This window comes from Trichoderma gamsii (genome assembly GCF_001481775.2).
Source record: "Trichoderma gamsii strain T6085 chromosome Unknown Scaffold_58.2, whole genome shotgun sequence".
Classification (NCBI taxonomy): domain Eukaryota; kingdom Fungi; phylum Ascomycota; class Sordariomycetes; order Hypocreales; family Hypocreaceae; genus Trichoderma; species Trichoderma gamsii.
Window position 1 is genome coordinate 37,616 of NW_020171395.1, and position 21,686 is coordinate 59,301.

A 21,686-nucleotide genomic window follows, 5' to 3' on the forward strand; every position below is an offset into this window, starting at 1 on the left:
GACGATCTTTACTTCAACGATTCGTCGTCTGTGTGGAGTGGTTGAAGAGTATAAGAAATGTCGTATTGCTTACATGGTTTTAAAGCTCGACTTGCCCCGCGGTTTGCTTAGTGCCACGAAGTATGTCAATACATGCTATCAATAGATATTTAGCAGGTGATTTAGATATAAACGATCTTCGTTGGCAGATCACTTCAGTAATCAAAAGGTTATCCCTCGGGCGTTGGTTGGTGGGATGCAGTCTAAAATAAGACTATCCTATTCACAGCCCCAATCTTACGCTTTCTCTTCCCGTTTCCTTCATTCTCTTGTCAACTAATAAGTTTAATGATATAGCGGCTTATTACGAGATACAACTATGTTGATGCCACTATCTGCGACGGAGGGGCGGCTGCAATTTAGTCCTGGGATCGGGGCCCGGCTTTTGCTTGCTGGGTGATCTCCCGGGTCTGAGATTACGGGCCCTGGCTTCGAATAGCGCCTGTAAGTAGGGCCGCCGTTCAACTCAAGAGCGCCTTCAATAACTGCGTGTGAGGACAGAGCTGTACCTACCGTAGTTGTTCTCCTAGCGGTCTGGCCCTGGTAAATTGCAGCTTAGTTGCTCTCGAATGCCGGCGCGGCTCTCCGCTTGCCTACATTTCCGCACTTGATGCCTCTCCCAGTAGAGTAAGCAGCAGATCCTACGGATAGCCAGCCAGCACTAGTACCCGTTTATAGCGACAGACAGCACGTTTGAACCCCCCCCCGCCATACAGTGCACAAGGCGAAAAGCTGGGGGGCGCAACAGCCAACCAGACACTGTGACTGGCCGCCACAGGCGAATCTTGCGGGCTGCTAGTGTCGTGCTCTCTTTCTGCAATTTTTCTGTTCTGTGGAGAAGCGCGCGACTCAAACGCAACCTGCTCGCTCGCCCCCCGCAATAAAAGCTCAATGTACGCACTGGGGAATTCTAGGGGCTGTTCTTGGGTGACATTTCCTCTCACTGTGTGTGTTTGTGTGTCTGAAACCTATTACCACCGTCTGGCTGTCGTCAAACCTTCACTGAGTACCTGCACGGTTGCGGTTCAATTGTGTGCTTTCAATGGCCGGCGGTCGTGTGCTGGGCGTCGCTCTCCCACGTGCTTTGGCTGACATTCCATTGTTCTTTTTCTTCTATTTCCGGGGACGCCGAGAATTCAAACAGACGCCTCTTTTCCCCTTTGAACCAGCACTGCTCTTAGTTTTACTAGCGAAACATGGGGGAAAGAGACAGAAAGGGGATAGAATACATCTCTTTTCCAAGGATCTCGGCGCAAATGAGTGAGATTCAAAGCGTGGGTGTGTGCAGCCATTGTCGGCGCATTGATTCCATGGCACAAATCCTTCGACTTTTCTGCTCAGAGCACGGCGGTGCTGCAAAGGCCTCGCGCATCCCTGCTAGCGGCTGCTGGAAACCCCAAGCCCAAGGATCCGTCTCCCCATGGCATCCCAGTTTTTCCCCCCAGTTCGGAGCCGGTAGTGACACTATTACTGCACAGTACGGTGCGATACTACAAGCACTAGCACTACTACTGGATATCGACTCGTTCCGCCTTTTCCCCAAAGCCTCACCGTGTGTGCAACGCAGCGCTAGAGTTGCCGGGGGCTTACTGACTTACTCGGTTCTGGATTAACACGGATTTGCTTGGTGCTTTGGTAGTTTATTTTCGCCTCCTGTCTTCTCGCTCTCCTGCTGCCTTTCCGGCTCACATGCTGCTTTGTTCGCCCTGGCGCCACGGCTCAAACCACCGGATCATCGAGTCCTGCCGGCCCTAGACGACGGAGCTGCTGTTTGTGCCTCTTCCGCCAAACATCCCACCCCGTCTAGGCCAAGATTGTCTTATTCTTCGCCTTCGCCTTCTCTACTTCTAGATTCTGATCTTCCTGCTTACTCTGCCAGAACAGGGCGCTCCACCGGACTTCCAGGCCCGTCTCTCTATTTTTTTCTGCTCCCCTTCTCCACGCCCAGAAGCAACAGCGGCCCGGTGGACCAAACCGGCGCCTCGAACTACTGCGCAAAGAGCGAGGCGTGGCCATCAGAACTTGGATCCGGAACTAGCTGGCGGTGCCTTTTGCAGCCCTTTTCCTCTGCTCTCTCGCCCCCGGCTGGCATCGCATCCATCTCTCGTTGTTTCCTCCTCCACTGCCCGCCTCTCTTTTTCCCTTTTGCCCTCTCGCTGCTGAGACACCCACCCCGGGCCGACCTGCCATTTGCGCTGCGCTGCACGCACTACTACGATTACATACGGCCGTATCCGCTCTCGTCTCCGCCCAGCCGTGCAGTCGAAGCACGAGGGAGAGATTGACAGAGGGGGATCGGGTCGGATCGATCCCCACATCTGTTGTGCGTGGTTGACGCTTCCCCGGATTTGCTGCTTGTCGGCGTCGGCCGCGCAACCACCGCCATGTCCTCGTCGACGTCGTCGCAGAGTCGGGTCGACGAGATTACAATGTACGTCCCTTTTTCATATTTGTAATTCATCGCTGCATCTATCCATCTGCGTTTGTCTTTTCCTTGTTCCTCGGGCGTGAGACATACACTGCGCGTTACAGACATGTCTCGTGCCTCACCGTCACCGTTACCTGCCGCTGATACTGCAGCCAGAGCCGGAGCCAGAGCCAACGCTGATGCTGAAGCTGAAACTGACCGTATCCGCCACAGAGGCTCCAACGAGTACCATGTCTCGTCGTCCTTCTCGGCAGAGTCTGCAGACCGCTCAAAAGCGCGGAGCAGCATAAACTTCAACTCCAACACGGAAGCAAAGTGAGTTCAGCCGTCCATTGTCTGCTCCACCACGTGGCGAGCCCCTCCCTTCTTCAGCCCTGAGCCCGTCTAATCCGTCCATCTCCCGTGTCCCCGTGTCTTAGAATCAAGAACCCACTCATTGGCATCCCGCGACGGACTCTGCTCAACGATGTCGACGACTTCTGCCGCACAAAGTCGCTGGAGGACTACCGCTCCATCATCCGCAAGGGCGCGCTTGTTGCCCAGGATCCTACTGGCTACGAAGACATCACCGGCTCCGAGGCTCTGAGCCCGCAAGAGATTGAAGCTCTCCGCAACGAGGTACTGCACAAATGGCGGATCCCCTGGACGCTGTTCTTAACCGTCGTTACGTGCTCCATCGGCGCGGCGGTGCAGGGCTGGGATCAGACGGGGTCGAACGGCGCGAATCTCGCCTTTCCTCGTGCTTACGGCATAGATTCTGACAGCATCCATGACAAGCTCATTGTCGGCCTCGTCAATGCTGCGCCATACATCGGGACATCGCTCGTTGGCTGCTGGCTGTCAGATCCTTTAAATTATCACTTTGGCCGCCGCGGGGCCATCTTTGCGTCTGCCAACTTCTGTCTTTGGCCCGTTCTGGGGAGTGCCTTTTGCAATACGTGGCCCAGGCTGCTGATATGCCGTCTGCTTATGGGCGTGGGGATGGGCGCAAAAGCATCTACTGGTGAGTTCAATCAGCTCCTCCTATTTGACATGTTGACTTTAGATGGTGCCAAGCAACACGGCTTTTGACTGACTTGGATTTCTTTAAATAGTGCCCATCTTTGCTGCAGAAAACTCACCAGCCCCCATCCGAGGCGCTCTCGTCATGAGCTGGCAGCTGTGGAACGCATTTGGTATTTTCCTCGGGACTTGCGCTAACCTTGCAGTCATGGGAATTGGTGCTGAGGCTTGGAGATACCAGCTGGGCTCAGCTTTCATCCCGGCTGTGCCACTTGTGTGCCTTATTTACTTTTGCCCCGAGTCGCCGCGTTGGTACATCAAGAAGAACCGGTATAGAGATGCTATGCGATCTTTACTCCGCCTCCGAAACAACCCCATCCAGGCCGGTCGCGATATCTACTACATACACGTTCAGCTCGAAGTGGAGGCTGAGTTCACCGGCTCTGGCAACTATGTTAAGCGATTTATAGAACTCTTTACCCTGCCCCGGGTCCGTCGCGCGACTCTGGCGGCCTTTACCGTCATGATTGCGCAGCAGATGTGTGGTATTAACATTATTGCCTTTTACTCGTCAACTGTCTTCCTGGATGCTGGAGCAAGCCAAACCGGATCTCTCTGGGCCTCCTGGGGGTTTGGTCTGGTCAACTTCTTGTTCGCCTTTCCTGCCGTCTGGACGATTGACACGTTTGGTCGGCGATCTCTCCTCCTCTTCACCTTTCCGCAGATGGCATGGACGCTGCTGGCTGCAGGTCTCTGCAATCTGATACCCGGAAAGAATGGACCTCATCTGGGCTTTGTTGCTTTCTTTATTTACTTGTTTGCAGCCTTTTACTCGCCAGGCGAAGGCCCTGTTCCGTTTACGTATTCGGCCGAAGTGTTTCCTCTGTCACACCGTGAAATGGGCATGGCGTTTGCGGTAGCGACTTGTCTTTTCTGGGCGGCTGTGCTGTCCATCACGTTCCCCCTGATGCTTGCCAGGCTAGGGGTCACAGGCTCATTTGGATTATATGCGCTCTTCAACGTCATCGCATTGGTCATGATTTTCCTCTGGCTTCCGGAGACGAAGCAGCGGACGCTGGAAGAGCTGGACTACATCTTCGCCGTGCCTTCGCGAGTCTTTATGAAGTACCAGGTAACCAAGACGTTGCCCTGGTGGATCAAGCGATGGATCTTGCTCCGAAAGGATGCGACGCTCGAGCCGTTGTATACACTGGATGTGGCTGAGCATCACGACTCGGAAGAAGGCGAGGATCAATTTGAGAATGACAAGGCCAAGGTCGAGCTGAAAGACATTGTTGGCTTTGCACCGGTGGCCGTCAACCCCAGGCCACCTTCTTCGGAAGCAGTGTGATTTTGAATGCGTTTCCGATGTTTTTTTTTTTTTTTTTTTTTACTTTTGGATTTTGTTGGATTTTTTCTTCACTCCCCGTCGATGTCATTTTGGATGGCGTTTTTCTGCTGGCAATCCTTTGCCTTTTCTTTTTGGGCGTTGATTTGCTGGAATCATTGATTAGCGGGCGTGTGTTTCATTTCCAAACCTCATGATACCACGGATGGAAGATGGGATAGGAACAAATTTATGGCGCATGATGGAAGCGATACCCCAAGTTTCTGTTTTGAAATAATTGATTTTTTTTGTTCGTTCTACCTATTGGACTTACGCTGAAGCACATTGTTTATCTGAGCTGTGTTGTTATTACTGGATAGCATTTTCTGTCCCTGTCTGTCTTACCGCTAGCGTTGGAAATTGGAAGAGAGCGAGAGAGAGAGAGAGAGAAATAGAAAGGAGAGACATTTTTGTGGATAAAGATGTGGACGATCTGCAATGCATATATGATTGATTGCACGAACAAGACATTAGATAAGCCTACTATATAATTTATACATGTGAATCTGAGGCATGAAAAGCTCTTACCATTACTATCTGTACTATGTTATCTTTTCCCTTAATCTGATAGTCTGATCAAAATTCCGACAGAGGGATCTCTATGCGTGCCCAGAAAAGGAAAGCAATGCGAAGCCCACCCGATCTGCTGCATCTGCACTTCTTCGCAACCAGGATCCACGATGATTCGACAAACAATCGATCAATGACGGGAGACGATCTGTATCTTCCAGACTTATCTACCAATACCCAGTAAATGGGGATAATTGATGTCAATTGGCGCTGCTGCTGCCTTGCTGCATAAACAGATCGCGAGTGGAGCCGCGATGCGTTGAAAGGACGTCATTGGGCCCACTGCAGCAACTGGCGATGATACCTTGAAATGCAGAATGTCTATATTTTATGGAGATCAAAAAAAGTGAAAGGCAGTGATGAATGCATGGGGCTCGCCTACGATGTCGGCAGCAGCGGATGGTAAGGTGTAGATATGATATCATCACGGCTTTGTGGATGTGAATGGCACGGACAGCCTCGGCAATCTCCTCAGTTCTGAGTGTGAGAATGTGAGGGGAATCCCTGAGACGAGTTCATACGCGCCTGGGTCTATTTCTGTTTACATTGCGCAAATAAGCAGAGGTCATGACCACATATGCAATACCAAGCTTCGGATCGACAGGCAAGGGTTCAGAGGGTAGGGGGGAGGCGACGATCTTTTTCCTTGTGTGAGTGGCGATCAGTGATGGAGCCGTTCAGGTTTGGATCGCGGGGTGGTGATTGGGCGATGAAGTGTTGATGGAATTGCTGGAGCTGGTGATGTATACGAGGGAACGGTCGGACTCGAAAAGTCGATGGCATCACCGGAAGAGGTATCTGGTACTTTGTGAATGCTGCTATATCGTGTACTAGTTCCAAATGGCGGCGTCGTCTTCAACTGTCAAACCGTTGGAAAAAGTGTCCGTCGCGCTGCGGCCCGCTTTTGGAGGAGTTGAAAAAGAGAAGCGAGTGAAATATGCGCAATGATGGAGCTCGCGGTGTTTTTAGGTGTGTGAGCTCGTATGCGTGTGCGTGCATGTGTGTGTGTGCTCATCCTACCAGATTGTGGAGGGGAGGGGAGATCTTGAGACGGGGCGAGTGAGATGTGACAGCTTCGCAGTGCCTGAGCGCTTTGGAATTTGATTTTTACACTTTTCCTCTTAAATCTTGCGATTGGTGTTTGTTTATGCGGGGGGGGTTTTTTTTTTTGTGTTTTGTTTTGGCGGATCAGGGCGCTATGGTTATATTCTATCGCGTTCATGCGAGCGTTAGCTGTCATTCATGGCATTTCAAAGGGTTTGATTTGGGTGTGTGTGGTCCCTTGGCCGGCAAGGCGGGATGGCTGTTTCCGATTAGGCCGTCGTGCGAATGGCTCGCTGGGCCAGCTAGCGTCGTTTGGATGGCTGGATGGGAGCTGATGGCGATCTGGCTTGGATCTGGTAAGAATAGCAGAGGCTAAGGCATGCAGCTTCAGTGGTGGTGGCGGAACAGCGGGTGGATCACGATGATGATGCTTTCTGTATGGTGTCGGTGTGTTGTGTGTCGTGTTTGATTTTGACGGCAGTTTCTTTTTGTCTCAGCTGTCGATAGTTTGGCAGTAAAAAAGAAACAAAAGAAACAAACAAAAGTGAACCTGTCATTACAATTACCGACACACGCACATGCAGCTAAGGCTCAACAAGGTTTGGCCGCCGTTTGACCTGTAAGCCGTAGCGTCAGGGGAGGAGTAAGGGGAACACGGAATGTTTCAGCGGCTGTTTTTTCGTCTTCCTTTTCTCCTTCTAGATCAACTTCTGGACAATGCCGTTGTAGGCTACTAGAGTTAATAGCTTTGGCGATGGATACAGCGGTGGAGAGGCGTGAAAACAGTATGCCGTGGTCAGGGGAATAAACTGCATGTGGCAATAAGATCGAGAACCTGTAGTGTCTAGGTTTGGCCTCGCACCGAATCTCTTCACCTAAAGGCGCCATGGCGTCGGGAGAGGCAACGCGGCCGATTGGGCCATAAAGAAAAGGAGGGCTAAAAGGGGAAATTGGAGAGCACTATGTAAGGCGTTTTTTGAAAAATAGAACCGCAAACAGGCACAGACTTCGTATACGTTCATTGCAAGCCAAATCTCATTCCCGGCGTGAGATGGTCATTTTCGACGTGCTGCCAGAATACTCGTACAGCCCCGGGTGCCTGGGCCTGTGCCTGTTCATGCGCCCAAGACAAGACATACAGCAGCGCTCCACTCTGGCTTCGCTACTGAGGTGGCTGATACCGACTCCATCAATGGCCCATTCATTGCGGGAACCTCAGCGTCGCTACCCATTAGTCAATGGACTCTTCCAAGTTTTTTTTTTTTTTCCATCGCAGAGACTGGCACTGGATTTTGGACAGAGAGGGCGTCGCGTGGCCTGGTGGTCTGTTTCCACTGTACTGCCTCGCTGAGGGACAGGGATGCGCTGCAGGGCTCGCTGCAGGCATGAGCAGGAACATGAACATGAACGGCGGCCCCCTGCATGGTGGCTTGCAGTCGGCTTACACATGTATGCTCCGGTGAGCAGCAGGCAGAGAAATGAAGTTGTAGGTGGTTGATGCAGATTGATTAATTTGTGTAGACGATGAGAGGTGCTGAAGAGAATACATTCTAAAAGTGGTGCGTGGAAAGTCCCTGGACCAAGCCGCTGTCCTTGGTACCTTGGCGGATGGTAGCACCTGTGTGAGTCCTAGTAGTAGTCTGGTGCCTGCAGTACCACGCCGGCCAGGTACGTGTACTGCATGCACCATTGCGTGCACCATTACATGCACCATTGCGTGCCACAGCGTCGCACGGCACCAGGCCCCGGCGCGTTTTCAGCTGTGCTCTGTCCCCTGCAGCACTATAGCGGCTGCTCCACCTCGTATGCGGTACCTGGCCCCGAGTGGCTCGCCCACCTGCCGCCACCAGCCGCTACTGCACGCTCTTGTACCCACGACTTGCGCGCCGATCGCCCCTTTCAACCAGGGCCTGCCCGCGGCCAGTGAGATCGAGAAGCTCCTCCAGCCGTCGTTGGCTCTTGTTTCACCAGTCACGAGTTTTTTTTTCCCTCTCTCTCTCTCTCTTCTTTTATGTTCCTTTTCTTCTTCGCAGAGATCGTCTGTTTTGCAGCTTCGAACCCGCTCATCCCTCTCCACAATTCCGACTCCTCCCTTATCCCACTCGTTTAGATTGATTTTTTCTTGGCTACCTAAAGGGATCCAACAGCTGTCCTCTCGTTCTTTTGCCCTGGTTCACTCGGTTTTTTTTTTATATATCCTGAAACGCCCCTAGTGCCCTCTTTGGTATTTACTTGCCTGCCATCCTCTTATCCTCGTCTCTTGATTCACTCGTCTCTCACTCTCTCTCCTGTCACCTCTTTTTTTTTCTCTTAGAGTTTGGTTAGAGATTTCCTTTTCCCTTTTCATACTCTTTCTTGCTCGTGTTCTTCTGCGCATTGTCCCCTCGGTTCTCTCGCTTCGAGCCCATCCCTGGTGTTGGCACGGGCCTCCCTTTGGCATTCGTATCGGCCATCTGACATCTTTATTGCCATCCCGGACCGAGACTCTGGGGTTCTCAGCATCATCAGCGAATTATTGATTAATTCGTGCATCTTTGATCTGTCAAATTCGTCTTTTCGGGCTCTATCCTGCAAACTCAATTCACCTGGAGCGGGTCTTCAGCTGCGGCCTTCCCTCGTCCGCGATATCTGAAACGTCGCCCTCGCCGGCTTTATTCATGCCCCCTGCTTGGCACCGCGCTGCTCATCGTGGGGTGCATTGCGACGCTGTTTATTAGACCACGCCATCCTCTCTCATGCCGTGTGGATATTCTGAGCTTTAAACAAAGCATTTGGGCTATCCTTGTAATCTTCTTGTTCTAGAAAAAGAAAGACGCAGGAACAAGAAGCCTTAGTCTTCTGTTAGCTTCATTAAGTCGCAACACCACACCACACCACAGCCGCGTGCATATCCAGCCTATTTATAGCTCTCCTGGTATATAAACAGCGCGCGCTACCCAACTCATCCTTTGCTCGGCACCTGTCGCAGCCCAGGGGAAATTTTCACATGGCGAATAGGCAATCCTCTCGCGCCTCTCGGAGCTCAACTGGATTCATCCCCCTCGGAGGAGGCGATTCCCGCGACATGGACAACGACAATCCCGGCGGCATCCCTCTGGCCCCCTTGACCACCGTCAAGAGCAGCGCTTCCACTACGGGGGCCAGAAGGCCGATGCTCAATGCCTACAGCAACGACGAGCACAATGAGAAGCATGGCGCGCACCACCGCCATGCCGGCCGTCGACGGAGGATGGACGACGAGAGCCTCAAGCGCAGACAGACCGGCGAGGACGTCAGCATGAACGCCATGGGCCGCCTGTACGCCAAGATCATCGGCTTCTCAGTCATCACGCGATACATGGTCTACGTCGTCCCCGTCGGCATCCTGCTGGCAGTCCCTCTGATTGTGCTCCCCCTTACCGGCCACAAAAACGACATCCGCCTCGGCACCAACGCCGGCGCCCACGGCCCCCCTCTGTTCTACCTCTTTCTCTGGATTCAAATATCCTGGCTGTCCCTCTGGGGCGTCAAGATGTGTGTCTGGTTTCTCCCCCACGTCTTCATGTTCTTCTGCGGCATCGTCAGCGCCGGCACTCGCAAGTACGCCACCGTCCTGAGCAACCTGACCATTGTCATCTCCATCTTCTTCTGGGGCCTGGCTTCGTGGCTCACTTTCAAGACCATCTTTGCCCAGGCCTACTCTGATGGAATTTCCTGGGTCGTCAACCTGGAGCGTGTGCTTGGTGCCTCCTTTGTGTCTTCTGCCATCCTTCTTGGCGAAAAGGCCATTGTCCAGCTGATTGGTGTGTCGTATCATCAGCGATCCTTTGACAACCGCATCAAAGACTCCAAGCGGGAAATCCACCTCTTGGGTCTTTTGTATGACGCCTCTCGAACACTCTTCCCCATGTACTGCCCTGAATTTGCCGAAGAAGATTATATCATCGAAGATAGTATCGAGATGATGCTTCGACGCAAAGCAGGCAAGTCTGCCGTGGGTGGTGTTGCTCCTGCGAGGATCATTGGCGACGTCAGCCGATTTGGTGACAAGGTGACATCCGTCTTTGGCAACCTTGCCAGTGAAATCACGGGCAAGCACGTCTTCAACCCCAATTCAGCCCACTCCATTGTCATTGAAGCCCTGGAGAAGAAGCGATCCTCCGAGGCCCTGGCTAGACGTCTCTGGATGTCCTTTGTCATCGAGGGCCGGGACGCGCTCTACCCCGACGACGTGGAAGAGGTTCTTGGACCGGCGTACAAGGCAGAGGCCGAAGAGGCCTTTGAGGCCATTGACACTGACGCCAACGGAGACATCAGTCTCGAGGAGATGCTGCGTAAAGTTGTGGAGATGGGCAAAGAGCGAAAGGCTATTGCCGAAGGCATGAAGGACATTGGTCAGGCCCTAACAGCATTTGATAAGGTCTTGCTGTTCGTAGTGTTACTGATCACTGTTTTCATCTTCCTGTCCTTCTTCAACAGTAGCCTTCTGACAACCATTGCCACCGCTGGAACCGCTCTTTTATCTCTTTCCTTTGTCTTTGCCGTTACCACTCAAGAGTTCCTTGGTTCCTGCATCTTTCTTTTCGTCAAGCACCCCTACGATGTCGGCGACCGTATCGAGATTTCCGGCACGCAGATGCTTGTCGACCGCATTTCCCTCCTGTACACCGTTTTCACGCGCACCGATAGGATGCAGGTGTCCCAGGTTCCCAACATTGTATTGAACAACCTCTGGATTGAAAACATTACCCGAAGCAAGGCCATGTCGGAGAGCTTCACCGTCGACGTCTCTTTTGACACCTCTTTTGAGGACATCGAGCTGCTTCGCCAGGAGATGGAGAACTTTGTTCGCGCCCCCGAGAACGCTCGAGACTTCCATCCCGACTTCAGCATTGGCGTTGGCGGTGTCAATAACCTTGACAAGTTGACTCTCAAACTCGTCATCAAGCACAAGTCCAACTGGCACAACGACCGCGTCCGAGCCACTCGCCGCTCCAAGTTCATGTGTGCTCTGGCCATTGCTATGAAGAAGGTTCCCATCCTTGCTCCTGGCGGCGGTGGCGAGGCTCTCGGTGGGCCCACCAATCCTACTTACTCTGTGGCCGTGACCGACGCCTGGGCTGCTGAGAGTCGGGACAAGGCAGCCCAGGCAACCGATGCCGGGCGCATGGTACCGACAATGCACCAGACCCCAGAGGAGCAGATGCAGTCGGAGAAGAATGCAGCCTCTGCGCTCAATACGAACCGAAACCTCGCCGTCGAAACCATGGGTGTATGGGATACTGATAACCGCTCAATCGCATCCAGAGACCCAGGCGACCAACCGGATCTTCTGAGGAAGGAGAGCAGCCAGCATGGCGGCCGCCGACGAGCGGGCGAGGGCCTGACCGGACTTACACCTTCGGACAGCAACAATGGAACATTCCCCACAAGCCCTAGAATCCAGACCTATGATGAGGAGGCCCAAACTGGAGTCCCAGGATCTCAGTTTGGCGCTCATCAGGAGGAGGGAACGTCTGTTGGTCGCCAGTCCAGCTACCGGGGCCCCAGCTTCGATGTGAGCCGCAACAACGAGGACACACTCCACCTGCACCCCTCGGTTCAAGTCCCTGGCCGAGGCCTTAGCGTCGGTCGACGCCAACGAGGATCGACAACCAGCAACCCTCACCACGAGGTGTAATCCTGTCCCATTCCCATGGGAAGGCACCTAGCTGAGGAGCCAAAACACTCAGTCTCGCGGCAAGCTACGAAGACTTGAGCAGTTTGTTCAGATTGGAAGACCACCACTGTGATGCGTATAAGTGTTCACAGCGAGTGAGGCTTGCACAATTTCTTGTTTCTTTATTTCGGTACTTGTAATTTTGATTTGTTTTGATACAAAACCAAAAAAACACTGGGACAGGTGGTTCATGATTTTTTATATTGCGTTCACAACGAGCCCTGCTGTACGCTTATGAGTACAACGAAGGGCGGAAATCGGTTTATTCTTGTCTTATATTTCATCATGGAGGGAGTGGAGGAAAAAAGCATGATCAAAATTCGGGTTTCTTTGGATTGAATTAGAATTTTCGGGAATCAAGGCGCTGAGGCTGGCGTGCCGGCCCTGCAGCATCTTTTGCATGAACTCTTTTTTACACTACATACTAGCTTTTTTTATTACTCTCTCAGCCCCCCACAGACACATTCACTTCATCTCCTTTTGTCACTTACACCTCCTCTCAGATATGGCTTTACATAGCAATAGACTTGCCGATTATGCCTGGCCAGCTCGACTCTGTTTTACTTTGGATAAGTGATGTCTTGATGTGATGTTTTGTTGTGATTAATCCTGAACGAATTCTTCTGACGAAGATAGATATGGCTGCTGTATACCTTGATTACTCATGTCCCCTGTCTCTCGTATCGTATTCCAAGTATCCTATCAAGCAGTCAGCCCAGAGATTAAGGGATAGGAGACAGGCACCCAAGCAAGGTGCTATCGAAGTAAGCATATTGTAAATATTGCTTGGCGGTATCCAAGATGAGCTAGTCAGCCGAGGTGCATTGCAGGAAGTGACTAAGCTCTGGAACGCACAACCACACGACTTTGAATCTTCCACTCACATGACTCAACCTGGAAGCATCATCCATGCCGCGAAGTAGAGCTGCAAGACGGATGGCGGCTACCGAGTCTGGGATGTTTTCCCCTTGGCCGGATGAATCGTGTATAGCTGGAATGCTTTTCCGATTCCCTACCCTCATAGTTTTTCCACAGTTTACTATTACTGCTTCTATGTACTACCAACACCGCAATGTAGGATGACATATGCCCCTGCACGCTCACACCACCAAAACGGCTCTGGATCGCCGCTCCGGCTCGGCGTACCCCTGGGCCCACGATCCGGAAGCCCATGTTTGCATGTGTCCAGCAGAGGTCCAATTGGCAAAGCAGAGCCACCCCCGCAGAAGCATCTTTCTCCGCACTGCGAATTGGGCTTTGGCTCGCCGTTAGGCCTATAATCTACGGCTGGGAAACCCGAGTATTTCCCCAAAAAGCTAGTCGAAGCAGCCCTGTTTTTCCTAGAGCTGCCGCTTTCCCCCCACTACCATCAGCACTTACTTGGACTGGAGCGTCGGAAAAGGTTTGTCTTGGCCGAAACGGTGAACGCGTTGCATTTATTGGAGAAAGCTGGGCAAACGTGCCTAGACAGGTAGCAGTCACCTAAACTAGGGAAGAAGAAAAAAACATCAAGTCTAGCGGAAGGGGGAAAAGCGAGAGGTGAAAGGCGATGGTTGCATTTCGGTAACGCTGCGGGGGTGGCGTGTGAGATGCACTGCGACGCTGGCCTGACCTGACAAGCTGTGGAAAGTGAGCCGTCGGGAAAAGGAAGCTCTTGTTTTTGCCTTCTGTTTTCTTCTTTTGCCTTGTTAGGGCTGGTTTAGGAGGAGAATCGTTTACCTTGAGACAGTATTTTCTTGTCTTTCAAGCTTCTGTGGATATCGTCTTTCGACTTCAACTCTTGCTTCTCGCAAAAGGGCCTTTACTGACTGCCAATTGCGAGTCTGGGGATTGAGCTGGCTGCTTTGTGCTTGGTGATCTGGAGAATTCAAGTAATTGTCCGATATAGGAGAGAGAGAGAGAGAGAGAGAGAGAGCTGCCGTACATTGCACAGCTGCCTTTATAGCTGTTGTTGTTGCATCTTCATCTCACTTTCAACACCGCCTCTATTTATCGCCTTTTGATAGTCTTACTTTGATAGTCTTACACGATGTCGACCACGGCGCCCCCCACGCAGAAGCCGCCGCAGCAAGTCTGCGACAACTGCCGCTTCCGCAAGATGAAGTGCGATCGCGGCCTGCCCTGCAGCAACTGCGTCGTCTCGTCCATTCCCTGCCGCTACTTGCACACGCTTCGCCGCAAAGGACCGCGAGGAGGCAAAGGCCGTCGATTGTCGCAGATCAGGCAGGGCCTCACGGAGCCGGATAAGAACCACTTCGACGTCAGCACGCCGGCGACGCAGATCCAGTTCAACGCCCTGGAGGAATCGAATAGGAGTCGCGGAGCAGCAGGATCTGGCGGGCAGCACAATCCGCTCTTGGCTCTTGCGTCTGCGTCGGGGATCGCCACGGAGCATGACAAGCAGAGACTGGCGGTGGCCCTGGCGGCGCATGTGCAGGTGTTTATGAAGCACTTGTTCCCCATCATGCCCGTCATCAACGACAGGGAGCTTCTGGCGGACTCGCTGCGCCTGGACGAGCTGTCTCCTTCGCGTTATGCCTTTCTGCTGTCTCTCTGTGCCGCAACGCGGATTCAGCTAAAGTTGGATAACGCAGAAGAGTATGATGAAACTTCAGTTGGCATCAACACCTCTCTGGACTCGCCTCTCACGGGCGAGGCGCTGCTGGCCGCTGCTGAGCAGGCCCGGTTGCAGTTCAACGTGGTGGATGACTTGAGCCTGGACACGCTGTTGACCTCTTTCTTCCTCTTTGCGGGCTACGGAAATCTGGAAAAGCACTCACATGCCTGGTTTTACTTGAATCAGGCGATATCTCTGGCTCTGTCGATAGGGCTGCACAGCGAGTCGGCTTATGGCAACCTCTCAGAGAACGAGCGGGAAATGAGACGGCGGATATTTTGGTTGTTGTTTGTGACGGAGAGGTGAGCTGTTTTGAGCATGTTGGCCTTTTATTTATGTATACGAAGCTTTGGAGACTAATCTACAAATCGTTACAGGACATATGCTCTTCAACACCGACGGCCAGTGATGCTGCGAAACACAATCTCAAAGCCACAGATTGTCGACTCAGACTGCCCCATTGTCATGCACGACTTTGTAAACCACGTCCGCCTCTTCGAGCTGCTGCCGTGCTCTCTCTACGAGTGGCAGCCTCATACCGACGGATGCCAGCCACAGGGCGTCGCCCTCAGCCATTCGATAAGCAACAAGCTCTCCGCCGTGCAGCCGGCAGAATCCGTCATGGAAAGCCAGAGATTCGACACGCTCGTCACGCAGCAGTGGCTCCGCGTGTCCATGTGGCGGCTTGCCTTTGGTTCCAAGCCGAATCTTGTGTACGGGCAGGGCCTGGTGCCTGCGCTTGGTTTGCCGTTTGATGCTGGCAAGTCCATCATGAAGGCGTTGGGGTCTGTGAGCCAAAGCTCAAAGGACTGTCATGGAATCGCTATTGTAAGTTTTCCATGAGAAATGCGAGGCTAATAATTGAAAGCTGACTATCTATGACTTGAAGGAACAAAAACTCTTTGACATTGGAATGAGTCTCGCAGATGCCTCCATGTCTGCTTCACCCATGCCATCTTTCGAATTCGGACCCCAGGATCTCCTAGTCTCAGTGACCAAGTTCCTCGGCCGCATCCGCGGATGTCAATCTCACTTATTACCGAAGCTCCTCAAGCATTCTGAAATGATTCTCGGCTTTTCAAACCCCATTGCCAGCATCGACGTCCACTGGCCGGCACTTCTGGAGGAGGTACCAGAGACTGTGGGGGACTTGGCTACACAGGGAGACGAGTCGTCGAGCAGTACGGGAAGCTGGCAAGATGCATGCGATTTGACAATGCTGGAGCCTGGCGCGGCATCGTTTATGACGCTCTCGTGTGACGATTCGCCGTTTGACGCTGAGCAGGTGCATATAGCAGGACAGGTGGATATTGCATAAGATTCACATCTGGATTCATGCCTCAAGCGTGTCTTTTTCCTTCCTTTTGGATACTTTTTTTTGGAGAGACGGATTATTCTTTTCTTGGTCATGGTGGGAATTACTGCGGAGCGATTAATGTTCTATGAGTTATGTCTATGTATATGCTTTATGATGCCTGTGCGGTTTCTGTCAACTCTCGCAAATCAAACAGAGATGTTCTTCTCTAATCATTGGAATACTCATCTCGCTCTCTCTTTCCGTTTCAATGAGTGAAACCCCGAACTGGCTGCCCATCCAGCTTTCTTCACTATTTCATAGCTCATCCCTCAAAAGACTCTTCCTCGCAGAATCTTGCCCGCTAATGCTCTGCAGTCTAAACACCTTTGCAGAATGTCTCTGCACACGCACCTTGATCTCGCCGCCCGCCTCAACAGTACCGATCCGCTCACCAAACAACCTCGAATCTCGCCGCTCCAATCCCTCGGCGTAGGGCACCTCCGTAGCATTGTACCAGTCGACCTTGCTCCGCAAAAACTCCCTCCTCGCGTCCGCGCCCTTGGCATCCAGCAGCGCCTGGGCGTCATCGGTGCTCATGCGCGCAGAATTGCCCCACAGGTCATGAATGGCCCAGTCCTGCCGGATCTGTGGGGCGGTGCCCACGCCGTCCATGATGAAGATGTCCTCGAGCGCGGCGGCCATGTCGAGGTCCGCATCGGCGGCGTTGAGGAAGATGACGACCTGGTCGCCGTTGGCCAGCGGCCCGCTCCAGACGTGCGCCTCGCCGACGCCGTGGCGGTCCACCGGCACGTCGAGATTGCGCTGGATGCGCTGGACGGCGCGGCCGCGGGGGTCCTGGTTGAGGGCGATGATGGCGGGGTTGTTGACGATGGCGAGCGACGAGGCCGTCATGGAGCGCAGGTCGTTGCCGAGGAGCAGGGGGGACTTGAGGGCCGCCCACATGGAGAAGTGCGCTTTGTACTGTGTCACAGAGTTAGTCCCGTGTAAGTGGAATCTTGAGCTGTGCTTCCCCCGAATTCTCTCTTCAACAACATGGAGATGCTACATTACTCCAAGCCGCTGTGTTGTTGCTCACCTCTTCTTCAGTCATGCCGCCGTGGCCAACCTCGAGCATGTCCAGGTCGTTCCACCCCCCCGGCAGCCCCCGATCAATGTACGGCGCCACCTTGTTGATGATGGCCAGCACGGAGCAGTGCGTGCCGGGCGCGATGCATTCCGGGTCGGCGGCATTGGTGCACGAGCACAGGTCGTCGGGACGCGCAAACGAGTCGTAGATGTCGCCCGAGATGCGCCATGAATTGGCAATGGATCCTCCCCACTATCCCATTGTGCGACGGGGAATTAGCCTTCCTGTCTCTCCGTCTTCTTCGTCTTCTTCGTCTTCTCTTCTCTCGCATTGGTGCGCGTATACAAGTGAGGGGGGGTGAAGTTGGTCTTGATTGGCTTACAGTGTGGACATAGTCCTCGCCCCAGCTGCACAGGCTGTACAGGATGGACCGTCCCGTCTTCTTGATGGCCTCGGCCATGGCGTTGAAGCGGTTAAATGACACGAGCGGCGTGCCGAAGCGACCCATGTGGTAGCAGTTGTCGTACTTGAGGTAGTCGACGCCCCAGTCGGCGAAGCTCTGCGCGTCGGCCTCTTCGTAGTCGAGCGATCCGGCTATATTTCCGTCGTTACCTTATCAGCAACTTGAACCCTTTTTCGAGGTCTCTTCTCACCATATCGTGCGCACGTCATCTCGCCCGCGCTCGAGTACATGCCAAACAGGAACCCCTGCTCGTGCAGCGCATCCGCCACGGCGCCCATCCCGTCGGGAAACTTGTCGCTGTCGGCCACGAGCTTGCCGTTGTCGTCTCGGCCGGAGGACCAGCAGTCGTCTAGCACGACGTATTTGTAGCCCAAGTCTTGCAGGCCGTATTCCGTGAGTAGCTTGGAGGTGTCGAGGAGGAGGGTGGAGGAGACGGAGCAGGCAAATGTGTTCCAGTTGTTCTGTTGATGAAGATTCCACATGAGTCTTGTTCTTCCTTGATCTTATCACAAGTATAAAGAGAGTGATAAACGTTTGAACAGTTACATACCCATCCCATCTGAGGAGTTCTCGCCAGCCCGTTTCTGGCGGCTCGAACGCCGCTTGCGGAGAGGGCAACGAGGAGCCCTTCCGTTGGAAACCTCATCTTTTTGTGACTGTATTGAGACCACGTAAAAAGAGAATGAAGAAAAGAGAGAGCAAATCCAATGGTAAAAGACGAGAAGAGCCGACGGGGAAAGGAGATGAAAATAAGTAGGAGGAGGAGGGGAAACGGAATCTCCGGTTTATGACTGCGTCGCTGATATAATATAACCAATCCCACCTCCACCCACTATCTAATTCAGGGAGGCCATTTGTGTATCGAAAGGCAAAAAGCCGTACTGCTTTCACTGATATGCTCAAAAACCCTACAAAGAAGAGATAACGACACCAAGAAGCTGTTATCAGGCAGCAGTCAAAGCTCTCATGCTATTCTCCATATCATTCTCACCTCCAATTTTCCCCGCTGCCGTTCGTTGCGGTCAATTAATCGGAGGCGTCTGTGATTCGTAGATGAAACCACTGTTAGGGGAATTTATCGTCAATAGAGATTGGGTGGGATCCCGTGGGAGTTTATTCGGAACAAAAGCTGGCGACTCCACATGGCCTGGATATTGCAGATTTAAGCTAAGAGATCTGGGGAGACATGCCTTGTTAGTGAGATCCTAGTGCAATAACAAGGTACTAGATTCTACTAGGTAACATTGCTGAAAAAAGCAAATCTGGGGTAGAGTTGGCCGAAGCCAAGTCTGTCCAAATATAAAAGACCCGAAGGCTTTTTCTAGTCACACAGCGTGCTAGTCGACACTGGCGATTCTGGAAGTCATTTCTTAGAACAGTACACTGGATATCATTTTTGCGTCTGCTTCATTGTTCTTGCAAAAGGCAAAAGCACCTAAAATTGAATAATTCATTCCTCATTAGCATAGCTCTACTACACAAACATCTTCCACAATACCAGCATAGACATGGTGCCTTCCACCTGTTCATCCCTCATGGCAGAGCATCGTTCTGAAAAGCGTCAATCTTGTAGCTCGCAAATTTCCGCGCCGGCACTCTTCTCGCAAACAAAATATCCAACTCCTCATAAGTTCGGTCCTTGGATTCTGGCAGCCGAAAGTACGCCCAAATAAAGGTGATAAAGGCAGTACCTCCCCAAACAAAGCCCGTGTAGCCCTTGAGATTCCACTCAGTTGGGTTCATAAAGTACGGCTGCAGGACGCCGGCGATGATACTAGTAATAGCGTACGCATTGCGAGCCAAACACACAGTCTTTTGACGAAGGCGCGTGGACCCGAGCTCTGCTGGCAATGCCCAGCCAAGCTGTCCGGCGGAGAGCTGGAAGACAAAAGTCCAGATGAGGGTCAACACAGCCTGAGCCATGCCGATGCTGTGGTCACTAGTCTTGGCGTTAAGGCCACCAATGATGATTAGAATGATTGACATGATAAACATGCCAGTGACATACGCGGTGCGGCGTCCGACATACGGCATGACGAAGATCCAAGAAACAATGGTGCCGAACAGAGCCATGCCGTTTCCACCGACGTTGAGGTGGTAGGTCTGGGCTGTGGTGAGGCCAACCTGTTGGAAGAAGTAGGTCGAGTTGTAGGCAAAGTTGAGGCCTGAGAGCACTTGACCGGCAAACACAACGCAGGCAATCTCTGTTCGGCGAAGTTCAAAGCCCTTGAAACAGTCCCAGTAGGATGTGCCCACCTCTAACTGCTCCTCTAGGTTGTTGGTGTAGATGATTAAGTTGAGGCTCTCCTGCAGCTCTTCTTCAGAAGGGTTTGAGCGTAGCTTTCTCAACGACTCCTTGGCCTCCTCGTGACGTCCCTGGCGGACGAGATGCCAAGGCGAGTCTGGAGCAAACCAGATGATGGGGAATAAAACAACTGGCCAAAACCATTGAATGGCAAAAGGCACTCTGTACGACCACTCAGTTGTGTTGTTGACGAGGCCAGCCATGATGCCCGCTGAGATAAGCTGTCCAATGATAAAGCACATGTTCGTCCAGCTGGTTAGATACACTCGCAGAGTCATTGGTAGAACCTCGGAGGCATACGCCGGGGCAGTCGTGGCAAAGATACCCCAAGGAAGGCCACACAGAAGCTCACCGACCAGGAGAACCTTGGTGTTTGGCGCAAAGAAGACGATGAAGATAAATGCGCTCAACGCCACAAGAGAGGCCAGGATAACTCGCACATGGCCAAACTTCATTACGAGATAGCCATTGAGAAGCGTGCCAAAGAAGGAGCCAACGCCGGAAGCATTGCCCAGGCCAGCCTGCCAAGGAGCCGTAAGCTGGTAGTTGCCAGAACCCTCGTTGAATTTGCCGTATTTCTTGGCAAATTCGGGATATGCGTAAAAGTTGCCTAGGAGATTGGTGTCGTAGCCCTCCATGATGACACAGGCGGACACAACTAGACACCAGAAGATGGCTTTGGGATAGAGGCGGAGGGCCTGGAGGGGAGCCAGATTATGCTCGGCCTCAGCGCCCTGCTTCGCCTTGTCTGTGATTTCGTTGATATTGTATTTCTCATCGCCTTCAATAGGAAGATCTTCTGTGTGGGTCACCCCCAGATTTGACTTCTCCATGATGGCGTTTTGGCGGCCACGTTTTATGGTGGAGAATCTGGGCGATCGAAAGTAGAGTCCTCCTTATATGCAAGAGTAAAAAAGAAGAATAAGAAAAGAAAGAAGCAAAGAGCTTATAAATGTCGGTAAGCGAGACGCAAGAAAAGACTATGCAAGTCTTAGTCTTATCTTGGCCGATGTGATACCTTGTCTCACCCGTTTTCGGTGGCACCAGCCAAATGTCAAGGAAGAAGCACAAACATCGTGACGATGCCCTGCTTTATAGACTCGCCAACTTGCCACACCTCATAGGAATACAGCCTCAATAGCGACTAGCTCTTCCTCTTCATCCGGAGCGATACCAAAGAGACCTTGTTTCTGCTGCCAGAAGAAAAAAAGTTCTTTGCTTTCGTCGAATCAGCTTACATGGGTGTTGCAACACGGCTCATCTGTTCCACCCCGCAATTGGCCATTCCCTACCAGGGTCAAGCCAGCCTTGTAAAAAGCATGGAGTATTTACCCCGGGCCGACTATTCTTTGGCGGTAAACGAGTACAGTCTGCATAGGCATGGAGGTGCTGGTGATTTGATTCGCATAGCAGAGTTCGTGCGCCGATAATTTCCCCTTTTGGATTTCTTTATGCAATCCTGCGTAATTCTGTGTTGAGGTCGTCCAATAAGCCCAGCTAGCTGGGTCTGAGTATGGCACGCCCCCAAGGCGATCATGCGACATATGCCTGCTGCAAGCATTATAACAGTCGGCTTCGGAAGTATTGCCGAACTCAAACTGGATGTATCATGACGGTAGCAAGCCCAAAGTACCCGTGATGCCCCTCTAGCACCTGAATGGCGACACGACCAATAGATCCGGGGGCAGCAATGATATCTCGGGGTATCTCACGGAGAATAGAGACACTTGGTAGAAGCCTTTGTTCTCC

The 21,686-nt window shown here is 52.4% G+C and overlaps 5 protein-coding genes across 5 annotated transcripts; 3 read left to right on the forward strand and 2 right to left on the reverse strand.

Annotated features, from left to right (window-relative positions):
• Window positions 1–2,573: 2,573 nt before the first annotated feature.
• On the forward strand, window positions 2,574–4,820 carry TGAM01_v210194 (hypothetical protein; the record flags this gene model as incomplete). The annotated part of the gene is made up of 3 exons (XM_018808105.1): window positions 2,574–2,782; window positions 2,887–3,470; window positions 3,562–4,820. 3 exons carry the CDS (start codon window positions 2,574–2,576, stop codon window positions 4,818–4,820), a joined length of 2,052 nt encoding a protein of 683 aa, XP_018658640.1.
• A 4,636-nt stretch (window positions 4,821–9,456) lies between these two features.
• Window positions 9,457–12,129, forward strand: TGAM01_v210195 (mechanosensitive ion channel; the record flags this gene model as incomplete). The annotated part of the gene is made up of 1 exon (XM_018808106.1): window positions 9,457–12,129. One exon carries the CDS (start codon window positions 9,457–9,459, stop codon window positions 12,127–12,129), a length of 2,673 nt encoding a protein of 890 aa, XP_018658641.1.
• Window positions 12,130–14,197: 2,068 nt separating this feature from the next.
• Window positions 14,198–16,103, forward strand: TGAM01_v210196 (hypothetical protein; the record flags this gene model as incomplete). Its single annotated transcript, XM_018808107.1, has 3 exons — window positions 14,198–15,087; window positions 15,163–15,613; window positions 15,675–16,103. 3 exons carry the CDS (start codon window positions 14,198–14,200, stop codon window positions 16,101–16,103), a joined length of 1,770 nt encoding a protein of 589 aa, XP_018658642.1.
• A 294-nt stretch (window positions 16,104–16,397) lies between these two features.
• Window positions 16,398–18,278, reverse strand: TGAM01_v210197 (melibiase; the record flags this gene model as incomplete). The annotated part of the gene is made up of 5 exons (XM_018808108.2): window positions 16,398–17,063; window positions 17,179–17,421; window positions 17,552–17,763; window positions 17,823–18,093; window positions 18,183–18,278. 5 exons carry the CDS (start codon window positions 18,276–18,278, stop codon window positions 16,398–16,400), a joined length of 1,488 nt encoding a protein of 495 aa, XP_018658643.1.
• An 887-nt stretch (window positions 18,279–19,165) lies between these two features.
• On the reverse strand, window positions 19,166–20,770 carry TGAM01_v210198 (hypothetical protein; the record flags this gene model as incomplete). Its single annotated transcript, XM_018808109.1, has 1 exon — window positions 19,166–20,770. The coding sequence occupies one exon, from the start codon at window positions 20,768–20,770 to the stop codon at window positions 19,166–19,168; it is 1,605 nt and encodes a 534-aa protein (XP_018658644.1).
• Between the last annotated feature and the right edge of the window lie 916 nt (window positions 20,771–21,686).